The 27,564-nt window shown below is 43.4% G+C and overlaps 1 protein-coding gene across 1 annotated transcript in view; it reads left to right on the forward strand.

Moving 5' to 3' along the window:
- The window catches only part of slc24a3 (solute carrier family 24 member 3), a 116,925-nt gene that overhangs the window by 32,205 nt on the left and 57,156 nt on the right, over positions 1-27,564 (forward strand). Inside the window, exon 2 of the mRNA XM_046358674.1 lies at positions 21,097-21,225. Coding sequence (XP_046214630.1) covers positions 21,097-21,225 — 129 coding nt within the window. The remainder of the gene's footprint in view (positions 1-21,096; positions 21,226-27,564) is intronic.

Consider the following 27,564-nt stretch of genomic DNA (forward strand, 5'->3'; position numbering starts at 1 on the left):
TAACAGTTGGAAGAGTAGAAATGTTGGAGGAGGCAGGCAGAATCCAGTGCATAAGTTGTGCTTTTATTTACTATTGAAGATGGCGGTCTACAGGTGCAATTGACAATATTTATAAAATGCCTAGGAGCAGGGACACCTGTCCATTCCATTAAGACTTAGGTTGTGGTATACCAGGCTCAGGTCAGCCACCCTCTCCATTAAGACTTAGGTTGTGGTATACCAGGCTCAGGTCAGCCACCCTCTCCATTAAGACTTAGGTTGTGGTATACCAGGCTCAGGTCAGCCACCCTCTCCATTAAGACTTAGGTTGTGGTATACCAGGCTCAGGTCAGCCACCCTCTCCATTAAGACTTAGGTTGTGGTATACCAGGCTCAGGTCAGCCACCCTCTCCAACACTACCAAGACAAATCTGCCCAAGACTGGCGCTTATATTTACTCAGCCCCTCCCTGGGACCTACAAATGTAATAATTACAATGAGCCACATAGCTGGTGGTAATCAATGCAAAAAACTATAAACATTTATTCTAGTGTCAAAATTGACTACAAAGTTGGATAATGTGGGTCATAAAGTCAATCTTGTCCAAAACTGAGTTTTGTAAGTGAGTTCGTCGTGATTATGTCAACATACATGCCCGCTTTTTGCCCATTAACACATGGTGGCCGATCCAAGGGAGAAATGTCATGCACGGACAATACGGTGTGGTTACTCCCCCTGGCATGCCGAAGACTGGTGGTCTGCCACAGATGCTCTGGAAATACTCTAGTGAAAATAGGCTTCCATAAAGTTGTTCAGCAATCTTGGGAAGATGGTCAGCATATGGATTACATTCGACACTAACTACTACTTCTGCGGGCTGTCAACTGTCAAACCTGAGACTAGTGTTGTTGGTGAAGGTACACCAACAACACTATTACATTTAGGTTATATTAGCATAAGGAGAGGCAAGACAAATTAGTAGTGATTGGAAACTTTCTGAAGCCTTTGGGGCGTTCACCAAATTGTGCCAAAAACAGTTCATTACTCTGAGCTTTTAACACAATGCACATTAGTGTTCATCTATAGTTTTTTCCACAATATTCATCAAATCTCTGTGGGGCAGCTGTTAGTCGTGGATGTCAATAGCCTACAATCAGCTGCCATTACAGTTTTGCACCGTACATCATGCTTCCCTTTTTGCTGTGAATCCCTTCATTTTGCTGTAAAACTGAATCTACGGCATTATTTAGGATGCTTCAGACTGAAGCTTAACCTATATACACTGAACAAAAATACAAACGCAGCATGTAAAGTGTTGGTCCCATGTTTCATGAGCTGAAAGAAAAGATCCCAGAAAACTTCTATATGCCTATTTCTCTAAAATGTTGTGCACACATTTGTTTACATCCCTGTTAGTTATCATTTCTCCTTTGCCAAGATAATCCATCCACCTGACAGGTGTGGCATATCAAGAAGCTGATTAAACAGCATGATCATTACACAGGTGCACATTGTGCTGGGGACAATAAAAGGCCACTCTAAAATGTGCTGTTTTGTCACACATCACAATGCCACAGGAGACTCAAGTTTTAAGGGAGCTTACAATTGGCATACCGTGATGAAATCCTGAGGCCATTCATCCGCCGCCATCACCTCGCCTTTCAGCAAGATGATGCAAGGCCCCATGTCGCAAGGATCTCTACACAATTCCTGGAAGCTAAAAATGTTCCAGTTCCTCCATGGACTACTCACCAGTAATGTCACCCATTGAGCATATTTGGGATGCTCTGGATCGACTTGTACGACAGCAACAATATCCATCAACTTCACACAGCCATTGAAGAGGAGTGGGACAGCATTCCACCGGCCACAATCAACAGTCTGATCAACTCTATTCAAAGGAGATGTCACTCTGCATGAGACAAATGATGGTCACACCAGATACTGACTGGTTTTCTGATCCACGCCCCTACCTTTTTTTAAAGGTGTTCCTGTGTGACCAACAGATGCATATCTGTATTCCCAGTCATGTAAAACTCATAGATTAGAGCCTAATGAATGTATTTATATTGACTGATTTCCGTATGAACTGTTAAAATATTTGAAATTGTTGCATGTTGCATTTATATTTTTGTTCAGTATAAATAAGATGAATTGTTTGAACAACAATATGCAGAAAGCGTCACAATTTTTTTCCCGAAATATGCCTTCACTGGAATTTGACCCCATTCTCTGTCGTCAGTGAGTGTTCTATTGTCCTCTAATCTTCCTGCTTAGGTACCATTCAGGTGAGGCTACATGGAACAATCCTAACTACTGTACATTGTAGGCCTAAGTACGGTATCCAGTCGAGGTTGGTGTTTGAAAGCACTGGAACCACTGCGAATTCAGTGGGATCTCACATTTTGCAAAACACAGTTTGAAACACCATGTGATACAATGAAGCTTCGGATGTCATTGATTACGTGATAATGCTCTTTAAAACAAGCATTTGTACATTTTGTCAGATCAGTAGTGCTTTAAACACTGCATCGGCACTCCTGTATCAATTGTCCCATCACAAAAAACTAGCCAGTTATTGAATATTGTGTTGTAGGACAGCTGAGCTGACTGAAGACGAGGCATTCAACTCACAGTTGACATCGGTTCCATGTTCTTTGCGTGACATGATGAAACTCTGAAACTAAGTTGCAAGCTACTTTTGTAGCAAGTCGTTGTAGAACGAGTGTCTCATGAAATACATTCCAGACACTGGTTCTTGACATCTTGGCATAACTGTGAGTTGACAGAGAAATATCAGTTAGCTAGATGGGCTAGCCAGCTGCAGCTATCCCCAAGCAATGCTAGCTAACTGCTGTCATCTTTGCTAAACACAAGGTTAGCGCAGGCTTCAGCCTACACATAGACTGAATTAGCTAACCATCTTGAGATGGTGAGTCAGTCAGGAAGGGAGAAGTCTCCAAATTCAAAACTTCTCTCCATAGCAAAGCTAGCTTCGTTTACCTTGCTGTCGCCACTCACCACTGCCCTTGGTTTGTTGTGATTGAATGGCAGTCACACACAAGAACAACCCACATCAAACCCAACATTGTGCCCACTCAGAGGAGAAGGAAATGGTCATTTCATACCAAAATGAAACGTGTGATTATATGGAGTATACTGTGCCCGTCAAAAGTTTGGACACCTACTCTTTCAGGGGTTTTTCTTTATTTTGACTATTTGTTACATTGTAGAATAATAGTGAAGACATCAATACTATGAAATAAATCACATGGAATCATGTAGTAACCAAAAAAGTGTTAAACAAATTTAAATATATTTGACATTTTTCAAAGTAGCCACCCTTTGCATTGATGACAACTTTGTATTCGCTCAACCAGCTTCATGATGTGATTTGAGTGAAATCGAGGCCTTATTTTTCTCTGTTAAGATTAAACCAATATAGAAGAGGTTTCCTGTGAGAGGAGGAAATGGGGGAGCCTCTTCCAGCAGGCTTGTGAGCCTGACGTGTCTGACATGGAGATTTATTTCAAACTTGCCCAGGGATTACATCCGTATGCATTTACTCAGGCCCAGACACACCACAAAATATGTTACTGGACTACTGGATGCAAGGGGCGACGTGGTGACTACATTGTTAAAGTCTGTGTGTGTGTGTGTGTTATGTCATCTACTCTCCCTGGTCCCGGCATTGGCAATTAAGTCACATCACCATAGTAACTCCAGCTCCCGGGTGCATTATGGCTCATTGAACAGGTAATGCATGTACTCACAACAGAAAAGTACAAGATGTAGTGTTTTGTGTGCGTTTGTGCCTGAGTGTCTGCGTGTGTGTATGCATCCATCCAGAAAGCAGCAGGAACCTATCAGAAGTCTCTGGTGTCTGCTGTGTTTGAATAGTTGTGTTCCTGTTACCTGTGGTTGTGTCCAGTCATGGAGACAGGTACAGCTTTATGAGTGGGCCTTGCCCACCCTACCATACCACCTTGCCACCCTACCATACCACCTTGCCACCCTACCATACCACCTTGCCACCCTACCATACCACCTTGCCCACCCTACCATACCACCTTTCCCACCCTACCATACCACCTTGCCCACCCTACCATACCACCTTGCCACCCTACCATACCACCTTGCCCATCCTACCATATCACCTTGCCCACCCTACCATACCACCTTGCCCACCCTACCATACCACCTTGCCCACCCTACCATACCACCTTGCCCATTTATTTATTTGACAGAGATGCACGGACAGAAAGACGCATCAATCTCAGATAAATCGTCCGAGCGAGCAAAACAGCACCCCTCTGTCTCAGTATGTGTAGACCAAGTATCTGATGCTGTCTGGACCAAATGAGTATGGCATGTCATACTATTTCTGGACAGACAGAATCAGATACATGGTCTACACCTACAGAGACAGAGGGGTGCTGTTTTGCCTGCTCTAATGTTTTCTCCAGTGACATATTTTAAGCAGAGGAAGAGATTGAAGCGAGAGGGCTCACTCTCACCAAAATCTGTCAAGAATAAGACAAAGCGTTTTTATGGGCATTATATGCAGACCTATCCCTTCGTGTACACAAGCACGCGGTGAAACACCGCTTCCAATTGATTTTCAATGGAAGGAAAACGGTGAGAAGTGGAGTGGGCGGGAGACCGTTGGGTAGCACGAACGTGGCGTGGGAGACGGTGAAAAAGTTCAGTATTTCCAAACTTTCTGCAAATCACCAGCGGCGACAGCTGGGCAATGACCAATCATATCGAGTGGTTCCCATGATGAATTTGACACTAGGTAACCCAACGCTGGAGACTTTCTTCAGCAAAGATGGCTGACAAAAATACTAGGATGGAAGCAAATGTTAGTAATTATAATGTCATTAGGAATCATGCAAAACATTTACAGTTGAGAGGAATATGTTAGTTAATGTAGAGACAAACAATTATGCATATGAAATTATGGAAGTGAAAATTGCTATTTTGCAAGCGAGCTGACTAGCTAACATTAGCCAGCTAGCTTTATGGGCATTGTAACATAAGTTTGAAATTGTAATTTGGGTTGTTTTAATGTTTTAGGGACTCCTGAGAAAACAGACATCTAAACTATGAAATTGTACATTTGGAATCATGTAGTAATCAAATCAAAATGTGTTTCATATTCTTCAAAGTAGCCACCCTTTGCCTTGATGGCAGCTTTGCAGACTTTTGGCATTCTCTCAACCAGCGTCAGCTGGAATGCTTTTCCAACAGTCTTGAAGTTGTTTCCACATATGCTGAGCACTTGTTGGCTGCTTTTCCTTCACTCTGCGGTCCAACTCATCCCAAACCATCTCAATTTGGTTGAGATCAGGTGATAGTGGAGGCCAGGTCATCTGATGCAGCACTCCATCACTCTTCTTCTTGGTCAAATAGCCCTTACACAGCCTGGAGGTGTGTTGGGTCATTGTCCGGCTGAAAAACAAATTATAGTCCCACTAAGTGCAAACCAGATGGGATGGCGTATTGCTGCAGAATGCTGTGGGAACCATGCCGGTTAAGTGTGCCTTAAATTCTAAATAAATCAGACAATGTCACCAGCAAAACACCCTCACACATCACACCTCCTCTTCCATGCTTCACGGTGGGTACCACACATGTGGAGATCATCTGTTCACCTACTCATCGTCTCACAAAGACACGGCAGTTGGAACCAAAAATTAAAAATTTGGACTCATCAGACCAAAAGACGGATTTCCACCGGTCTAAAGTCCATTGCTCGTAATTCTTGGCCCAAGCAAGTCTCTTCTTCTTATTGGTGTCCTTTAGTAGTGGTTTCTTTGCAGCACTTCGACAATCAAGGCCTGATTCATGCAGTCTCCTCGAAACAGTTGATGTTGAGATGTCTGTTACTTGAACTCTGAAGCATTTATTTGGGCTGCAATTTCTGAGGCTGGTAACCCTAATGAACCTATCCTCTGCAGCAAAGGTTTTCCTTTTCTGTGGTGGTCCTCATGAGAGCCAGTTTCATCATAGCGCTTGATGGTTTTTGTGACTGCACTTGAATAAACTTTCAAAGTTCTTTCAGACTGACTGACCAACATGTCTTAAAGTAATGATTGACTGTTGTTTCTCTTTACTTATTTGAGTTGTTCTTGCCATAATATGGAGTTTGGTTAAATAGCATCTTCTGTATACCCTACCTTGTCACAAAACAATTGATTGTCTCAAACGCGTTAAGAAGGAAAGAAATTCCACAAATTAACTTTTAACAAGGCACACATGTAAATTGAAATTCCTTCCAGGTGACTACGTCATGAAGCTGGTTGAGAGAATGCCAAGAGTGTGCAAAGCTGTCATCAAGGCAAAGGGTGGCTACTTTGAAGAATTTGTTTTTTGGTTACTACACGATTTCATAGTTTGGATGTTTTCACTATTATTCTACAATGTAGAAAATAGTAAATAAATAAAATCCCTGGAATGAGTAGGTGTGTCCAAACTTTTGACTATTGTTCTCAATTTAAAAACAATGCCAGTAGACAATGTATATGAGGCTAATAATTATATGGATTACAATTATACACTTCAACAGTGTTTACTGGACCAATCCTGGTCCTGGGACATCAATGTTTACACATTGTAACCGCAATAGACTAGAAACATGATTTAACTAGTTAAAGGCTGATTTGTAATTAATATATACAGAAACAGATTTGTTTTTAAACAGTACACTACACTTTCTATGCATCATGTAAATACTCTAAAACCGGTTCATCTCAATACCATGGCGCTTTGAGATTTATTTTAATCTGCAAAACCCTTACGCACCACTGCACATTGTACCAGGGTTGGCTGGCCTTTTCTAGTCACTCGTAGGCTCAGTCACTGGTATACTTTTATTTACAAAGCCATTTTGGGTTTACTACCATTTTATTTGGACATATGCATTGTTCAGAAATGTGGTGAGTATTCTCTTCGTTCGCAGGACTTTATCCTACTAACTGTCCGAACTGAATTTGGTAAAAGGGCTTTTATGTACTCTGCGCCATCGTCTTGGAACACCTTACAAAATACTTTTAAACTGGAAGAACTTGTCCCGATTGGTATTTTAAAATCACTGATGAAGGATTTTGATTCCCTGACCTGTCAATGTTTTTAATTTGCTGTTTAATGATTTTGTTATACTCTTGTGAATTCTATGGTTTTTACAAGATTACTTGTAGTTTTGCATGTTGTCTGTCTGTAGTTGGTGCTGCCCATCTTGGCCAGGACACTCTTAAAAATCTTAATTAGCCCTTCCTGGTTAAATAAAGTTGAAATAAAATAACAAATCTGAGGACACAGGATAGGTGTAGTATTTCATCAAATGAGAGACTTCATTTCAACCAGCAGAGAATGTCAAACGCTTGATTGAAAAGTTCTTATCCAAGTGTTATAAAAACATAATACTTGCATTCTTAGTTAAAGGTTTAAAAATTAAATAATCATCAAAAAAATACAAATAGAAGTTCAATCTTCAACGCAGGCCTGGTGTACATTATTAAACCATAAGGAGAAAGGAGGTGAGGAGAGATGTGTGAGAAGACCAAGGGAACGTGCTAAGAGCAGGAGCAGGGTAGACGGCATGTGATTGATGAGTTACAAGGCACCTAAACTTAATGTTCTCTCAGTTCATCACAACACTTTAATAATACTTCCTGTTGACCCGACCAAGTGACCTCTCACTTCTGATCATGCTGTGCCCTCTATGTAGCCAGTTCAGATGCGGGAGGTGTTCACTGACACAGCTGATGTAACCTAGAGGCTTTAGGGAGAAGGGGGAGATGGATGAAGTGAACGAGAGACTTATTGAGAAAATAAGGTAGTTAAAGACGATGTTCAACAGGAATCTGTGTGTGTGTGTGTGGCCTCATCTGGCGCCCACACTGTGGCTGCAGTGTGCTTTACACTGAAAAACATGCACAGACACATGAGGACAAACAGTATAGCGTAGTATATAACTGGAAATAATGAAGTGTCTTCTTAATAATGAAGTGTTGGTCCTCTTGTCTAATGTGGAAGGAGCCACAGTTATGCACCTGAGCCTGCTTAATGCACAACTCAGTCCATCAATCAGATTGATACACAAGTGTGTATGTGTGGGTTATAGGGTGTCTAATTGTTCCTTTTTTTCAATATGGTTGACTCTTGAAAGAGGACGGTTTGTTTTTGTACAGACATCACCCTTAACTACATAAGTGACTTACCTGAACAACACCCTCACCTGAGAAGTAGAAATCATAGGGAGAGAAATTGGGAGTTGAATAACTGCAGTTGACATAGCTAAGTAAATGGAACAATACTCTTATTGCAATGTGGATGGCTCTTAAAAGAGCCTTTGGTTGTGCATAGTGTAGTCTATGGTGTTGCCAGGGAACAGCACCCTCTTCAAAGAAGCAGGAGGTGAAGGTCTCCTGCACATGGATTCCTGCATTCTTCTATTTATTGAAACAAACTATACAAAACAACAAAACAAATGTGAAGCTATATATGTTAAGTGCAGACACAGACAATAACCCACGAAATACCCAAGGAATATGGCTGCCTAAATGGGGAGATTCTGGCGGATCTGGACTGCGACCCCACGTGGTAGGTTCCGGACTGCGACCCGTCGTAGGAGATTCCGGACTGCGGCCCGTCGTGGTAGGTTCCGGTCTGTAGACTGTCACCGGACGCTCTGGACTGGGTACTGTCACCGGACGCTCTGGACTGGCGAGGCGCACTGTAGGCCTGGTGCGTGGTGCCGGGACTGGTGGTACCGGGCTGGGGACACTCACCTCAGGGCGAGTGCGGGGAGGAGGAATAGGGCAAACTGGACCCTGGAGACGAACTGGAGGCCTGGTGCGTGGTACCGGCACTGGTGGTACCGGGCTGAGTACATGCACCTCAGGGCGAGTGCGGGGAGGAGGAACAGGGCGAACTGGACCCTGGAGACGAACTGGAGGCCTGGTGCGTGGTACCGGCACTGGTGGTACTGGGCTGAGGACACGCACCTCAGGGCGAGTGCGGGGAGGAGGAACAGGGCGTACAGGGCTCTGGAGACACACAGGAAGCCTGGAGTGTAGAGCTGACACAACCCGTCCTGGATGGATGTTTATACTTGCCCTGCAAATGCATGGCGCTGGCACAGGACGCACAGGGCTTTGCAGACTCAGTACGCAGAGCCGGCGCAGGATATCCTGGTCCATGGAGGTATACTGGAGACCAGGAGCTCTGAGCCGGCACCCTCCTTCCTGGCTGGATGCGCATTCTAGCCCGGAAAATGCAAGGAGCTGGAATAGAGTGCACCAGGCTAAAACTGCGCACTGGAGACACCGTGCGTTCCACCGCATAACAAGGTGCCAGACCAGTAACACGCTCCCCATGGTAAGCACGAGGAGTTGGCTTAGGTCTCCTACCTGACTCAGCCAATCTCCTCGTGTGCCCCCCCCAAAACAATCTTGGGGCTGCCTCTCGGGCTTCCGTGCTAGCTGTGTACCCTTATATCATCTCTGTTCCTCCATTCTCCTGTATCCCTCCTCGCACTGTTCCATAGAATAGGTAAAGCTCCACCTTATCTCAGTTCACTGGTCACGATGGCAACACCCATCTGTAGCACGCGCTCCAGCAGGTGTATCTCTCTGATCATCCCTAAAGCCAACACCTCATTTGGCCGCCTTTCGTTCCAGTACTCTGCTGCCTGTGACTGGAACGAATTGCAAAAATCGCTGAAGTTGGAGACTTTTATCTCCCTCACCAACTTCAAACATCAGCTATCTGAGCAGCTAACCGATCGCTGCAGGTGTACATAATCTATTGGTAAATAGCCCACCCATTTTCACCTACCTCATTCCCATACTGTTTTTATACTGTTTTTATTTATTTACTTTTCTGCTCTTTTGCACACCAATATCTCTACCTGTACATGACCATCTGATCATTTATCACTTCAGTGCTAATCTGCAAAATTGTAATTATTCGCCTACCTCATGCCTTTTGCACACATTGTATATAGACTCCCCCTTTTTTCTACTGTGTTATTGACTTGTTAATTGTTTACTCCATGTGTAACTCTGTGTTGTCTGTTCACACTGCTATGCTTTATCTTGGCCAGGTCGCAGTTGCAAATGAGAACTTGTTCTCAACTAGCCTACCTGGTTAAATAAAGATGAAAAAAAAGAAAAGAATCCCACGCGGGCTCTGGTACTCTCCCTGCATCGATGGACCACCTCTCTGTCTCCTCCCAGGTTGTTACCCACTCATCCTTCTCCAGGGTCCATTCTTCCACAATGTGCTTTCCTCCCTTTCACGCTGCTTGATCCTTGTTTTGTGGGTTATTCTGTCACGTTCATTGAATGGAGGAGACCAAGGCGCAGCGTGATGTGAATACATTCTTCTATTTATTGAAACGAAGAACACTAAACAAACTATACAAAACGAACGTGACGCTATATATGATAAGTGCAGACACAGGCAACTAACACATAGACAATAACCCACGAAATACCCAATGCATATGGCTGCCTAAATATGGTTCCCAATCAGAGACAACGATAAACAGCTGCCTCTAATTGAGAACCAATCTAGGCAACCATAGCCATACATAACACCTAGACAAGTAAAACACCCATAGACATACAAAACCCCTAGACAAGAACAAAAACACATTCATCACCCATGTCACACCCTGACCTAACCAAAATAATAAAGAAAACAAAGAATACTAAGGTCAGGGCGTGAGACCTAGTCACCCAACCTTGCCATTCCCTACAAGATAACTGTAGGCAATCGTTTTGAAGGAATCTCCAGTTCAAGATATCTGTAGGAATATGGAAGATAATGTCATCACCAGGTCATTGTGGATTACTAAAGTATAATATCTCTTAAAACAAATCATAACATTGGATAGATGCATCCCAGCTAGCAATGAGGAATCGGCCCAGAAGCGGCCCTCTTCTGAGGGGATCGGAACTGATTGAATCGGCCAGGAATCAGGTGTCGGATTCGGCCCGGAATCAAAATGAATGACTGCCCATAATTGTCCCAAGTACATTGGGCCGTTTACGTCTAACGGAATTCAGCCGACTTTGCCGGCATCTTACCAGAATCCCAGAAGAAGCGGCCCGATGCAAATTTAAACTAGTGTATACAAAATTACCCGATTTTAGTTATTTGAAATATTCAAATAAACACATACAACAACACACACATACATGCAATAGTGCCAGACATGCACACAAACATACAGTTGGCATTGCTGTTATGATTTTAATTGTCCTTGATGTTGTTTGTTTAAATGTCTTTTTATTATTTTTAAATTGTTTGCTGTTTTCTTCAGTCTTTTCCTTTTTGTCTTTAGTTCATTCTCTTGGTTGTTGGTGCATTGGGGGGTTCTTGGGGGAATGGAATTGATTCCATTTTTTATTTTTCTTCCTGTTGGGGGGACTGTGGGAGAGGTCTCGAATGGTTAAAGGAAAGCTATTGGGGAACTATGCGGGGATCTTGGAGGGTTCGGGTTCACGTTTTTTGGCCTGGTGGTAGATCAGGATGCTTCTGTGTGTCACTCTGAATGGGAGTCTGTTGGATGACTGGTATGATGTAGTTATTGAGCGGCTTCACTGCAAGTATATTGTATGTTTTGAATATTCAATAAATAAATAAATATATATATATAAAAAACAATAGTACTATTATACATTTTATACATACGATTATACCCATCCACAAAAAAAAAAAAAACATTTTGTGTCAGAGGAAGCACCATACACCTGGTGACCGTGTCAGCGTGCATGCGCCTGGCCCACCACAGGAGTCGCTACAGCGCGATGGGACGAAGACATTCCAGCCGGCCAAACCCTCCCCTAACTCGGACCACGCTGGGCCAATTGTGCGTCGCCTCATGGGTCTCATTCAAAATACTTCACCAGGGAGCATGACTTAGCCACAGAGCATAATTAACTTCTTTTTTTGCTGTGGATTGTTTCAAATCACAATTGTGTAGGCCTATAGTATGCCTATTTGGAAGCGCACAATTTGAGTAGTGCTCGTGGCACTAGTTCTAGCTGATTGAGTTGCGGTTGTCAGTGATAAGCATTTAAAATATGTGTGAAGATAATGTGTCGTGAGTATAGTGTAGCAAGATCAAGGGTGTGGGGATTCCATGTCATCAAGTTCAGTCACAAAACAGGCACCAATAGCACGCAAAGGGGAAGTTTATTAGGGATCTTTGCACACGGGGAAAGAAGAGGGAATTCACCAATCACCACAGTCCACAAGCCGTTCCGTTTTCCATTTCATTGTTTGCGGAGTTCACAACCTGCTACACTTGTGAGAAACAAGTTTTGGTTAGTTTCATTACTATTAAAAATGCATTGTCTTTTGTTTCGTGTGCTCCATGTGCACAATGAGCACACCTGAGCACGCACAGAAGTAGGCCTACCTGGTCTGCTGCGTGCAAAAATAAGTCATTTCTGATTGTCATAACTCATCACGTCCACCACTACTTCTCAGTCATTTTTTCTTCACTTCACACAGAAAGTCAACAACATCAGTTTTTTTAAACATCCATTGCCAGTGATAGTTCGTCAGTATATGAAAAATCTTTCCAACACTCCCGGCCTCGATAATCACCAAGCCTCGGGGTGACGGAGCAAAATATCATGATCTGAGGATTCCACGTATTTAGTGAAAACGTCATGAATACAGCGGTCTGTCCCAAGCTCACTGGCAAGGGAAACTCAGAGGGCCCGGAATAGGCTAGTTCAGAAAATGTTGCATGTTAGCTATAGGGCCCCACAGTGGAGGTGTCATAAAACCTACAGTAGCGGGTCAAACGGGGAAATGGTTCTAATCGTTTTTCCACCATTAATTTTTCCCATAGGGGATTTTAGAAACACTTAAAATAAGGGCTGTGTTTTGTGTAGGTTTACCCTGGCATGACGTTTTGATAACCGTGTAAATCTCTCTCGGATAAGGTGACTTTATCAATATATTCGCCTGTATTTACTCTGATTTGAAAATGCTAATTAGAATGAAAGTAGACATCCTGCAAAACTACAAATCCCTGCAAGCCTCTGCACATCTAGCTGACACCTTTGCTTACAGGTATTGTCAATTTAAAACTTGCACAATACGGTTCACAGAATTGTCAACTTAAACACATTTTCCAATGTATTCATTACTATATTTAGCTAACATTAGTTAATCCTGAGATTCTTTCCTTTGCCTCGATTTGGCAGTCTCGTCAGGATTGTGGCATTTGTAGTTCTTTATGATATCCACATTAGCAGCAAATTTAGTATTTCATTTTAGGGGGGTAAATACAGGCAAATATATTGATCAAAGTCACCTTGTCTTAAGAGAGGTTAAGAGAGATTTACATGGTTATGGAAACGTCACAGCAGGGTAAACCTACACCAAACACAGCCCTTAATATGTGTTTCTAAAATCCCCTATGGGAAAAATAAATGTTGGAAAAACAATTGGAACCATTTCCCTATTTGACCTCCAGGTTTTATGATTATTATTACTCATACTGTGGTACTCTATAGCGACGGCTTCAGGCTGAATCCAGTTAATTATTTGATACAATGGTGCACTTCACCAACAATAGCTCAAGTCAAGAGATAGAAAGGGAGGCAGACAGGCAAAGTATAGAGAGATGAATGTGATTGAAAGAACCAGAATTTTCATCAGGATATTTTGAACAGTTTTTTCCCCCGGCTTTAGACCAATGTATTTTACTTCATTGAAGATTAAGTTGTAGGCTTACTGCTGTATTGGCTCATTTCTTTAGCCGCCAATGGATCTGTTTATCAATGTGGCAATGTGGCAGAAGCTGGTGCTCTCGACTTAGTTGAATTTTAACTTTTCAATTTGCATCATTTTACTTCAGATCTTTATGATTAACAATGTGACAATATATATATATATTTATACTTTGTTTTTATTGTAGGAACACAAAGAAAGTACAAATAAAGTCACATAAAAGAACAACAAAAAACATCTGTCAGTTACAGTGCTCTTCATACCTTCCTCATCATATCATCATATTAGTTACATTAACATCTTTGAATTAGACCTTTTCCAAGATGAAACCCATTTTTCCTAGTATTCCTGACCTCTCTCCTGTTGACTTCTTAAAGCAAAGGTCATACGCTCCATGTGGTGTATTTCTTCTACAATGTCTATCCATTGTAAGACTGTGGGAGGGTATTTTTGTAGCCATTTCCTAGTGATAGACGTTTTACTGGCTGCCAGTAGGGCCTTCAAGAGGTACTTTTCTCTATTGTGTAAGTTTCCAGGTATTTCACCCATGTACAAAGAAATGAATTTTTGTTCTATGTCAAATCCCATTATTTTTCCAATGTTAGATCTTTATTCTCCCCAGTAAGTTTCGATTGCGGGGCCAAAAGATATGAGAGTGGTCCGCCCTCAATAGACCGCATTCTCTCCAACAAGGGTGTAGTGAGCCAGTCGGTTTTGATTCCAGTTTAGGTGTTATGATGAAGCGTATAACATTCCTCCAACAGAATTCTCTCCATGACCTTGAGTTGGTGGAGCTATGTTGTGTCTCTAATATGTTCAGCCATGTTTCATCCGTTATTTCAATGTTAAGTTCCTCCTCCCATTTCTTTTTAATATAGTTTGTAGAATGCTTCTTTGAGGATTGAATACCCAAGTAGAGATTTGAAATAGTTGTTTTGTTACTCCCCAAGTTGTATGCGTTAGTGAATACTTGGATTAATTTTGGAGGCGCTCGAGGGTCAGTCACTTTTATCTCCCTTAAGAAATAGTGTCAAACTTGTAGAAATCTTGTTTATCCAAGCCATGTTTTTTTACTTAAGTCCTGGAAGTTATCTAGGTTCCCATTCCTTATAATTGTACTGAATGATGTGATGCCTTTCTGCGTCCATTGTTTAAACCTGCTGTCCTGAATTGCAGAGATGAAGCAAACTCAGCAGTTTGATCTCTCTGTCTAAATTATTTTGCTTAACTACTTTAAACCATGTCTTCAGAGAGAAATTAACCCACTGATTTTGTCTATTGTATATTTATTTTATCATGTCCTTATTTCCCTAAACTGACTGTATGGGTATCTCTGTCAAAGTAGTCTCAATGTCTTTATTTCCCAGTACTGTCTGTATGGGTATCTCTGTCAGAGTAGTCTCAATGTCTTTCCATTTGGATTTGTATTCTGAATTGCACCAACACACCAGAGGTCTCAATTGGGCTGACACATAATCATCTTTTAGGTTTGGTAAGGCCATACCCCCACAGTTTTTTGGTAACTGTAATGTGGAAGCAATCATTGACTTTTTGTTGAGATATTACTTTATTAATGTCTTCGGTGGATATTTCTAAAGTTAGTCTATCATTTTGCTCTGTCCCAATTGACGGGAGATCAAGTGAGTTCAAAAAGGGCTCTATTGTCTGTGCATCTGTCTTCTCTGGTTGCTTGTACAGGTTTGTGTAATATGATTCAAATGCATTCTGTATTTCATCTAATTTGCATGTGATCTTTTTTGTTTTGGGGTCTTTTATTTTGAAAATGGTATTCTGTGCTTGTTGTTTCCTGAGTCTTCATGCTAGTAATTTGGTTGCCTTTGTGCCTGCTTCATAATATCGTTGTTTCAGGAACCTAAGCTTTTTTACTACTTCTTCTCTATAAATCTGGTCAATTTCCTGTTTTACCTTTTGAATCTCTCGTAATATAAGAGGGTCTCTGTATTGACTATGAGATCGTTCTAAGTTTCTTAGGTTTTCCTGTAATTTCAGCAGTTTCTGTGCTTTAATCTTTTTCTTGAGGCATGATGTGGCTATGATCTTCCCTCTAGTAGCTGCATCCCACAATTTAGCAGGAGATACTTATCCATTATCATTATTCTCCAGATAGTTGTTCAATTCTGTCTTTATTGATTCCTTGAATGCTGGATCATTCAGCATGCTTGTGTTAAGTCTCCATATAGTATTTCTTGGTTTGCTATCGAGGTGTAGAGTTAGGTCAACTCCATTATGATCTGATAAGTCGCTCTGCCCGATCCTACAATCCTTAAGCCTGTGTCTATCTGCACTGTACATGAAAAAGTAGTCTAACCTGGAGTATTCAGTGTGGCGGTCTGAGTAAAAAGTATATTCCTTATCGGTCTTGTGGGTGTCACGCCATACATCGAGCAGTCCTAGATCCTGCAGTATCCTATTGATCTTTTTGGCAACTAGGCTCATTTTCCTATTTTGGTTTGTGCTGTCCAATTTTGAGTTTAGAATTGTGTTAAAGTCCCCTCCACAGATAAGAGTGCCAGTGGTTTCTGTGGCAATTAAATCAAACTCCTTCCTGTAGAAGACCATGTCACTCCCAGGGGGTGCATATACATTAAATAATGTAACTTCCTTGTTATCCAGTTTACATTTAACAAGTATAAATCTACCCTCCTTGTCTTTTATTTCTGACATAAACTCAAAATTAACTGAATTTGGGATCAAGATTGCAACTCCCCTTCTACCCATTTTGTAAGAAGAAAAATAAGTGTTCCTATATCCCGTTTTCTTGAGTATCTCGTGTTCAGGTGTGGTTAAGTGAGTTTCCTGTCAGAATAATATGTCAACTCTCTCCCGTTTCATCTTTGCTATTACCTTACTTCTCTTGATGTCACTCCCCAGTCCGTTTACATTGAGACCGATGACCTTACTTCTCTTGATGTCACTCCCCAGTCCGTTTACATTGAGACCAATGACCTTACTTCTCTTGATGTCACTCCCCAGTCTGTTTACATTGAGACTGATGACCTTACTTCTCTTGATGTCACTCCCCAGTCTGTTTACATTGAGACTGATGACCTTACTTCTCTTGATGTCACTCCCCAGTCTGTTTACATTGAGACTGATGACCTTACTTCTCTTGATGTCACTCCCCAGTCCGTTTACATTGAGACTTATTACCTTACTTCTCTTGATGTCACTCCCCAGTCCGTTTACATTGAGACTTATGACCTTACTTCTCTTGATGTCACTCCCCAGTCCGTTTACATAGAGACTTATGACCTTACTTCTCTTGATGTCACTCCCCAGTCCGTTTACATAGAGACTTATTACCTTACTTCTCTTGATGTCACTCCCCAGTCCGTTTACATAGAGACTTATGACCTTACTTCTCTTGACGTCACTCCCCAGTCCGTTTACATAGAGACTTATGACCTTACTTCTCTTGATGTCACTCCCCAGTCTGTTTACATTGAGACTGATGACCTTACTTCTCTTGATGTCACTCCCCAGTCTGTTTACATTGAGACTGATGACCTTACTTCTCTTGATGTCACTCCCCAGTCCGTTTACATAGAGACTTATGACCTTACTTCTCTTGACGTCACTCCCCAGTCCGTTTACATAGAGACTTATGACCTTACTTCTCTTGACGTCACTCCCCAGTCCGTTTACATAGAGACTTATGACCTTACTTCTCTTGATGTCACTCCCCAGTCCGTTTACATAGAGACTTATGACCTTACTTCTCTTGATGTCACTCCCCAGTCCGTTTACATAGAGACTTATGACCTTACTTCTCTTGACGTCACTCCCCAGTCCGTTTACATAGAGACTTATGACCTTACTTCTCTTGATGTCACTCCCCAGTCCGTTTACATTGAGACTTATTACCTTACTTCTCTTGATGTCACTCCCCAGTCCGTTTACATTGAGACTTATGACCTTACTTCTCTTGATGTCACTCCCCAGTCCGTTTACATTGAGACTTATGACCTTACTTCTCTTGATGTCACTCCCCAGTCCGTTTACATTGAGACTTATGACCTTACTTCTCTTGATGTCACTCCCCAGTCCGTTTACATTGAGACCTATGACCTTAAATTCCCGGTGATGCATCGATATAAATAAAAACCCTGTACAACATATCTGCCTGCTTATCATGAACCTAAAAATGAACGAAAAATCAAGAACGATAATAAAGTAAACCAAAGTGGGAAAATACTTTGGTATTTGGACTCCCATGTCAGACGACTGTCTCTTGCCTCTGGGGTTTGAGGGGATGAGCCTGTCCGCAGGACGGGCCCCTTGCTCAGATATGAAAATGCGTGACGTAGTCATAAACAAGACCTGGTGGAACCGAAAATAATAAGGGCGCCTATTTCGTCGCTTATACACATCGGTTAATTACAAGTGAAAACTATATCAGTCATGCTTGCATATCATGAATCCTACCCTTGATATGCCCTTCTGTCGCCCCGTTGTCATTAATCCTTAGCTAATATATATATATATGTTATTAACATGACACTACTTAGTGTGTTCTTAAAGAACACATGCTTTTGGCTACTCACTCTTGTTCAGCATTGGGGGAAAATAGGGGATATATTTTACCTATTGTAATGTCAACCATAACAACAAAGTCTTAACAGCTCGCGGTAACTATTAATTCTGTTAAATCCGATTCAGTGTCTTACATCTTCCCATTGGAAATGCCTGAGTCTCCCTCGGATGTGAACGTCCTCTCTCCGAGATGGTTTCCCTCTTTCTCCATGACCCTGCTTGTCAACAGTGATCCATGGGAGAGCCTGCTGAGTCTTTCCACTGGTGATGTCACCTTTCTCCTGGCGGTATACTCCACTGGGGAGCCCCTTGACTTCAGGTCCTCAGCCGCCTCGTCTGCATGCTGGTATGTAACCGGGCCATTTTCCAGAAATACCTGCATTTTTGCCGGGTATGGTGTTTGGAAGCGAATACCATTCTCTTTAAGTGCTTTCAAGGTGTAGAGTTAGGGGTGTATTCTTTCCTTCTTTTCAGTATATCTCCCTCGTAGTCATGATCAAAGAACACTCGTTGGCCTTGGAGGTTAACAGGCTTTTTCCAGGTTGCATGTAAGACTTTCTCTTTGACTGAGAATTTTAGGAACCGTACTACTATGGATCTTGGTGGGGCGCCGCTGGGGGGTTTTGAGGCCAGAGCTCGGTGTGCTCTCTCGATTCCCAGGTCAGTGTCGTCTTCAAGCATGCCCTTGAATAGACCCTCCACGAAGTTGGGCATAGAGTCTTTTTCTGCGCCCTCTACTACGTTATAAAGTCTAATGTTGTTTCAACGTGAGAAACCTTTGAGTTCTGTCACTTTTGCCTGTAGTGCGTGTTGGCTTTTCAGTGACTGTTCAAGTATTTCCTTGACTGCAGAGTTCCATGTGTCCGTTTCCCCAATGCGCTGTTCTGCGTCCCCCATTCTTGTAGATATGCTGTGAAGTTCTCATTTATTTTCTTCCAGTTTCTGGTTAATGTCCTTCTTGAACTCATTTAGTTATTTTCTTACATCTTCTCGAAGTTCCTCTCGTAAGCCTGTGAGCGCCTCATGCAATTCCTCCTTCATCACCTCATGAAATGAGGGTTCTTTTGCTGCTGCTGTCTTATTTGCGCTAGCATTAGCCATTTCTGGTTCATCGACGATGATATCTTCTTCTGTCTTGTTACGGGCTGTTGTTGTAGCTCCGTGACCTTTTCCTATTTTGCGAAAGTTATTATAATGCTCAGAGTAAATACTTGAATTTAGGGGGTGAAATACCCAACCGATGTGCAGTACGAAAAACTAGGCAGCCATTTCCTAAGTTGCGTCACCGGAAGCCCAATGTGACAATAATTTTGAGAAACCAACATGATATTATTGAAATAAAACCGTTCCACTAAAATAATCATAGAAAAATAATCAACTGGCACACAGATCGGTAGAAATGGTAGGATAAATTGTAAGCTTCCCCAAACTTGAAACTCATGAGCTGCCTATGGTCTTTACTATAACTCCCATAAAAAAATGAATGCATAGGAGATCCCATGAAAATATTTGCCTGCCTATGGTAATCAATGGCCAATCCAACGAATTTGTTCTGGCGCCGGCCCTGCATGGAGAAGGCCTCTGTCCCCTAACATGTAGAGTCTGCTCAGTGCTCCCACAGCTTAATGAGAAGGAAAGGGAAAGGGGATACCTAGTCAGTTGCACAGCTGAATGCATTGCATGTGTCTTACACATTTAACCCTCTCTGAATCAGAGAGGTGCGGAGGACTGCCTTAATCAACGTCAACGTTGCCCGGGGAGCAGTTGTTGTGGGGGTTCATTTTCAGAATGACAGATTTTTTTCCACCTTGCTAGCTCGGGGATTCAAACAAGCAACCTTTCGGTTACTGTCCCAACGCTCTAACTGCTAGGCTACCTGCCTGGAACACGCGTCATCAGAGAGCCCCAGAGAGAGCCACTCCAGTGTTTTGGTATGGGGGGGGGGACATACACAGTTGGCGAAGACATACACAGTTGGCCTTTCTGATACACCAAGGTTGAAATAAACACTTCAGATCATAAATAGAAGATTGTCCTACAAAGACAAGACAAAATTGTCTGCAGTCTTGTGCAGGTTGCACAAACAAACACAAGGATAGACATTCTATTTATTTCAAGGATCTGTATTAATGTCTATGATTACAGTCACACAACATGGACCCATTCTTGGTTCTCGGGTCAGCGTCCACATGTTATCATCCTATCCGCCTGCTCCTCAATATGTGGACAGGCGAGCGAAGCTGTGATTTGTTTTTAATCCCTGTTTTGATAAATATAGTAAGGGCTATTATTAGCAGGCATTGCCAAATCCTAATGTCAGGCCCTGTTGCATCTTGGGAGCTGCACTGAGTTGGAGGCGGTGGCCTGAGGACATGGTGACCCAGATGACGGAGCCGCCAGAATGATCACCCCAGGGCCTCCGTAGCACGCCACCGCAGACTGTGTTGCCGTAGGGATGCTCCTAATGATCTCATCTTATTCCGACTTACCAGATTTTCGGAGCGCTGGTATCTAATAATGGGAATGGGGCTGAGCTCTGCATCCTATGTGACATTCTTACATTCTGAAGAACACATTCAATGAACTCTGCACTGCTAGCTACAATCTAGCCTCACATGACCGACAGATATATCCACATATTTGTCATGGAAGTCAAAATATATTTGTACAGTATGTGAATGTTATGGGATGTATTCGCTCCACTGTTAACATTAGTTTGTTGGTGGCCCACTCTTTTATGGTATACGCACCTAACAGAGTGTGATTTTAACTGAACAATATTCTCTTGTTCCATCCCAGGATATGACCTCTCAAGCATTACTACTGAGGAGGGCGCCGGGTGGGAGACTCGAAGGCTACTACAGGAATCCTGGGACAATGAGACAGACCCTCTGTTGGGCCCCCCGTCCAAAAACTGCACTGAGCCAGGTAGGTCAGGCCTCGATTTGGAAGATGAGATTCATGTTTTTTTGCCAGATTAGTGTAACTATTTTAGCCAAAAGGTAAGATTCCAGGTAGGTCTTGTCCTAAAACCTAATACGGTGGGGAAGTCTGATATACACACACACACACAGACACACAACACGCACATCTCCTATTCCCACAATAACAAAGTGTATGTTTACAGACATGCCTGCTATATTGCAACCTGTGTTTTCCTGCAGTGGCTGAAATGTGTTTGGTGTCGTTTTCCCGTCTCTGTAAAAACCAATTGCTCAGATAGCAGGAAGTGAGAGATTCTGTTGAAGATTCAAATTGAAGCTTCAGAATGAGTGTACATGGCACTCCTGGGGAAGACCGGAGGGACTCCTGGAGGATATACTGTAGGGAAGACTGGAGTACAGATGAAAGAAAAGAAAGTACCAGGGGTTGAGAATTCAGATACACATGGCAGACGGGGATAGTGTTATAGGTAGTGCTGTGATTAAGGAATGTTTGGTAATGATTCATTGTCATGCAAATTACCATGGTTAATGTCATAATTGTAATGTTGGAAAAATGTTTGAGCTTGTAATGCAATATTGTAATAAACACGATGGGAGAGAGAGCTGCTTTCACACGCAGGGCGCAGCAGGTGTTTATTTGTAAAGGACCACAGGAGGAGGCAGGTAGCTGGGTCCAGGGGCAGGCAGAAGGTCATACTCAGGGGGTCCAAAAAGGCAACAGTACAGGCAGGGAAAAGGCTAGTGACGTCGTCTGGGAGATCAGGTAATAGGTTGATAACAGGAAATCCGATAGGCTAAAGTACAGGGAGAGAATAGGCAAAAGACATCATTAGTGAGGCAGGCAAAACTATCATACATGGGAGGATTAAATTACAGGAAACCCAGCACTCCGACTAGAAGTGTGTCACAAAACAAACAATACCTCACAATGATGGGGTGCAAAGAACTGAACTAAATAGTGTGTGATAATGACATACAGGTGTATGAACAGGTGATCAGAATTCACGTGATTGGGATCTGGAGCGTGAGCTGCGTTCAGGGGATCTGTGTGTTTGGGAGTGTGAGCTGGAAGCAGACGTTACAATTCTAATGCATATTTAAAAATGAGCTACAACACAGGGGTGACACCCCAATCTTAGACAATAGATTTTACCACTTTTGGAAATGAAGCTGACTGTCGTTCTGCTCATAAACTTTTCCCACTTCATGTTAAACAAAAATACTATAACTATAATGTTGAATCCCCATTTCTCCTAAACTGAATGTATTAAGATGATTGACTATTATTTTTTTTTAGTTTGATTATTGTCCATAATTGACAGTTACACGATTTAAACGATAATTCTCCCTTCCCTATTTTTACACATTGTTCTATCAATATTTTATTTCTGTTTGAGGTTTGGTTTATTGCAGTCAATGCAGTCTGTGTGTATGGGGAGTGAGTTTTGTGTGTGAGTGCACGTGTGTGTTGTGAGGATGTGCAGATATGTACGCTCTATTCTAATGGCACTTGGTGTGTTTGCATTGCCCGTGGGTGGGTTGGCGTGTGTGTTTTTCTGGGCCCTTGTGTGTGAGGGTTTTCCATGTGGAATCCTGGGGTTTAACGAGACTGCGTTCCTGCCAAGCATTCTCTTGATCTCACTGTTAACACACCACCTCCCAAATCTCGCCCCGGTCCTAGAAGCAACACACACCTAAGTCAAACACACTCAATCACTCACACACACAGATGCGCATACGCAACTCTTTACCCTACACTCTTAGGAAAAAAGGGTTCCAACGGGTTCTTCGGCTCTCCCCATAGGATAACCCTTTGAACGACCCTTTTTGGTTCCAGGAAGAATTATTTTGGGTTCCATGTAGAACCTCTGGGGAAAGGGTTATCCTATGGGGACAGCCAAAGAACCCTTTTAAGTTCTAGTTGGCACGTTTTTTTTCTAGGAGTGTATTGCCTGCTCCCAAACCCTGCCCTCTCTGAGTGAGTTATATGGGAGTTATATTTAGACAGAAATACTTAATAGCCTGTTTTCCGCTTAATCGCTTTGCCTCCTGAAACGCTGTAATTATTTTAATAGGGATTATTCCTGCTTTTCTGCACAAGAGCCTGTCTCATCTCTCACTCCCTCTTGATCGTTCTCTCCCTTCCCCCCTTTTCACTCCATTGCTCTCTCTCTCCTTTCCACTACTCCTCCAATCCAACTTCCTTGCACATCTCTCAACTTGGGCCAACGAAGACCCCTTGACCTTTTCCACATTTTGTTACGTTACAGCCTTATTCTAAAATGGATTAAATAAGAACAATTCCTCAGCAATCTACACAGCTGGCCACCTGACCAAACTAAGCAATCGGGGGAGTCGGGGTTTTCTTGGTCAGGGAGGGCGACCAGGAATCCGATGGTCACTCTGATGGAGCGCCAGAGTTCCTCTGTAGAGATGGGAGAACCTTCCAGGAGGACAACCATCTCTGCAGCACTCCACCAATCAGGCCTTTATGGTAGAGTGGCCAGCCTGTCCTCAGTAAAAGGCACATGACAGCCCACTTGGAGTTTGCCAAAAGGCACCTAAATACTCGCAGACCATGAGAATCAAGATTCTCTGGTCCGATGAATCCAAGATTGAACTCTTTGGCCTGAATGCCAAGCATCATATCTGGAGGAAACCTGGCACCATCCCTACGGTGAAGCATGGTCATGGTAGCATGCTGTGGGGGTGTTTTTCAGCGGTAGGGACTGGGACACTAGTCAGGATCGAGGCTAAGATGAATGGAGCAGAAGGACACAAAATCACACAATGTGCAGTAACACACATAGAAACACACGCATGCACACTCTGCCTGCCTGCATGACTGCCCGTGTGTGAGTTTAACCTGTTGGTCAGCTGTGTCCATGCCGACTGGGGGAATTGAACCTGCTAATTGTTCAGGTCTTGTTTCTATTGACCCATGTGGACAAGAAGGATTAGAGGGAGATTTGTGTTACTCTGCACCTGATTCACAATTTGGGTTTATTTTCAGTGTTATAATCAGGGATTTTGTCAGCATTTCTGGTGTATTTGCTTCATGACACTGTCACTCAGCAAACTAACAGTGGCAAAAGAAATTAGGTGTCAGCTGTATTCCTGTTGCAAAAATTAATTCAATATGCATAGGGACTCATCTGTTTCAAATCAGCTGCATGTCAACAACAGACATGAGGCTTAAATGTCATATTAGTCAGCACAGTGACGGGAAGCAACGCTAACTATCATGAGATGTATCACTTAATTAGCATCTGAGGTGTGTGTGTGTGTGTGTGTGTTTAATTTTTAATTTTTGTTCACCTTTATTTGTCATGTTTTGTCTTATATTGTCTTGTCATTTTGCTTTCCCTTCTGTTCGTTTTCCCCCTGCTGGTCTTTTTAGGTTCGTTCCCTTTTTTTCTCTCTCCCTCCCTCTCTCTCTTCTCTCTATCGTTCCGTTCCTGCTCCCAGCTGTTCCTATTCCCCTAATCAATCATTTAGTCTTTCCACACCTGTTCCCTATCTTTTCCTCTGATTAGAGTCCCTATTTCTCCCCTTGTTTTCCGTTTCTGTCCTGTCGGATCCTTGTATATTGTTCACCGTGCTGTGTCTTTGTCTCGCCCTGTCGTGTCGTGTTTCCCTCAGATGCTGCGTGGTGAGCAGGTGTCTGAGTCTGCTACGGTCAGTGCCTTCCCGAGGCAACCTACAGTTTATGGTCGAGTCTCCAGTCTGTCCTCGTCATTACGAGTGGAATTGTTTTTTATGCTTTGTTTACCGCTCCGATTTGTCTAGGAGTATTGCATATTTCCTTTACTGGAATAAAGACTCTGTTTTCGCCAAGTCGCTTTTGGGTCCTCATTCACCTGCATAACAGAAGGATCCGACCAAAGAATGGACCCAGCGACTACAGACGCTCGTAACACTGCCGTCGAGATCCAAGGAGCCATGCTCGGCAGACACGAGCAGGAATTGTCTGCTGCTCGTCATGCCGTGGAGAACCTGGCCGCTCAGGTTTCCGACCTCTCTGGACAGTTCCAGAGTCTTCGTCTCGTGCCACCTGTTACTTCCTGGTCTGCCGAGCCTCCGGAACCTAGGGTTAATAACCCACCTTGTTACTCCGGGCAGCCCACGGAGTGCCGCTCCTTTCTCACCCAGTGTGATATTGTGTTCTCTCTCCAACCCAACACATACTCTAGAGAGAGAGCTCGGGTTGCTTACGTCATATCACTCCTTACTGGCCGGGCTCGAGAGTGGGGCACAGCTATCTGGGAGGCAAGGGCTGATTGTTCTAACAATTACCAGAACTTTAAAGAGGAGATGATTCGGGTTTTTGACCGTTCAGTTTTTGGTAGGGAGGCTTCTAGGGCCCTGGCTTCCCTATGCCAAGGTGATCGATCCATAACGGATTACTCTATAGAGTTTCGCACTCTTGCTGCCTCTAGTGACTGGAACGAGCCGGCGCTGCTCGCTCGTTTTCTGGAGGGACTCCACGCAGTGGTTAAAGATGAGATTCTCCCCGGGAGGTTCCTTCCAGTGTGGACTCTTTGATTGCTCTCGCCATCCGCATAGAACGACGGGTAGATCTTCGTCACCAAGCTCGTGGAAGAGAGCTCGCGTTAACGGTGTTTCCCTGCTCCGCATCGCAACCATCTCCCTCCTCTGGCTCAGAGACTGAGCCCATGCAGCTGGGAGGTATTCGCATCTCGACTAAGGAGAGGGAACGGAGGATCACCAACCGCCTGTGCCTCTATTGCGGACTTGCTGGACATTTTGTCAATTCATGTCCAGTAAAAGCCAGAGCTCATCAGTAAGCGGAGGGCTACTGGTGAGCGCTACTACTCAGGTCTCTCCATCTAGATCCTGTACTACTATGTCGGTCCATCTACGCTGGACCGGTTCGGGTGCTACATGCAGTGCCTTGATAGACTCTGGGGCTGAGGGTTGTTTTATGGACGAAGCATGGGCTCGGAAACATGACATTCCTTTCAGACAGTTAGACAAGCCTACGCCCATGTTCGCCTTAGATGGTAGTCATCTTCCCAGTATCAGATATGAGACACTACCTTTAACCCTCACAGTATCTGGTAACCACAGTGAGACTATTTCTTTTTTGATTTTTCGTTCACCTTTTACACCTGTTGTTTTGGGTCATCCCTGGCTAGTATGTCATAATCCTTCTATTAATTGGTCTAGTAATTCTATCCTATCCTGGAACGTTTCTTGTCATGTGAAGTGTTTAATGTCTGCTATCCCTCCCGTTTCTTCTGTCCCCACTTCTCAGGAGGAACCTGGCGATTTGACAGGAGTGCCGGAGGAATATCATGATCTGCGCACGGTCTTCAGTCGGTCCCGAGCCAACTCCCTTCCTCCTCACCGGTCATATGATTGTAGTATTGATCTCCTTCCGGGGACCACTCCTCCTCGGGGTAGACTATACTCTCTGTCGGCTCCCGAACGTAAGGCTCTCGAGGATTATTTGTCTGTGTCTCTTGACGCCGGTACCGTAGTGCCTTCTTCCTCTCCGGCCGGGGCGGGGTTTTTTTGTTAAGAAGAAGGACGGTACTCTGCGCCCCTGCGTGGATTATCGAGGGCTGAATGACATAACGGTTAAGAATCGTTATCCGCTTCCCCTTATGTCATCAGCCTTCGAGATTCTGCAGGGAGCCAGGTGCTTTACTAAGTTGGACCTTCGTAACGCTTACCATCTCGTGCGCATCAGAGAGGGGGACGAGTGGAAAACGGCGTTTAACACTCCGTTAGGGCATTTTGAGTACCGGGTTCTGCCGTTTGGTCTCGCCAATGCGCCAGCTGTTTTTCAGGCATTAGTTAATGATGTTCTGAGAGACATGCTGAACATCTTTGTTTTTGTCTACCTTGACGATATCCTGATTTTTTCACCGTCACTCGAGATTCATGTTCAGCACGTTCGACGTGTACTCCAGCGCCTTTTAGAGAATTGTCTCTACGTGAAGGCTGAGAAGTGCTCTTTTCATGTCTCCTCCGTTACTTTTCTCGGTTCTGTTATTTCCGCTGAAGGCATTCAGATGGATTCCGCTAAGGTCCAAGCTGTCAGTGAGTGGCCCGTTCCAAGGTCACGTGTCGAGTTGCAGCGCTTTCTAGGTTTCGCTAATTTCTATCGGCGTTTCATTCGTAATTTCGGTCAAGTTGCTGCCCCTCTCACAGCTCTTACTTCTGTCAAGACGTGTTTTAAGTGGTCCGGTTCCGCCCAGGGAGCTTTTGATCTTCTAAAAGAACGTTTTACGTCCGCTCCTATCCTCGTTACTCCTGACGTCACTAGACAATTCATTGTTGAGGTTGACGCTTC

Source organism: Oncorhynchus gorbuscha, linkage group LG08, assembly GCF_021184085.1.
Source record: "Oncorhynchus gorbuscha isolate QuinsamMale2020 ecotype Even-year linkage group LG08, OgorEven_v1.0, whole genome shotgun sequence".
NCBI classification, from domain to species: domain Eukaryota; kingdom Metazoa; phylum Chordata; class Actinopteri; order Salmoniformes; family Salmonidae; genus Oncorhynchus; species Oncorhynchus gorbuscha.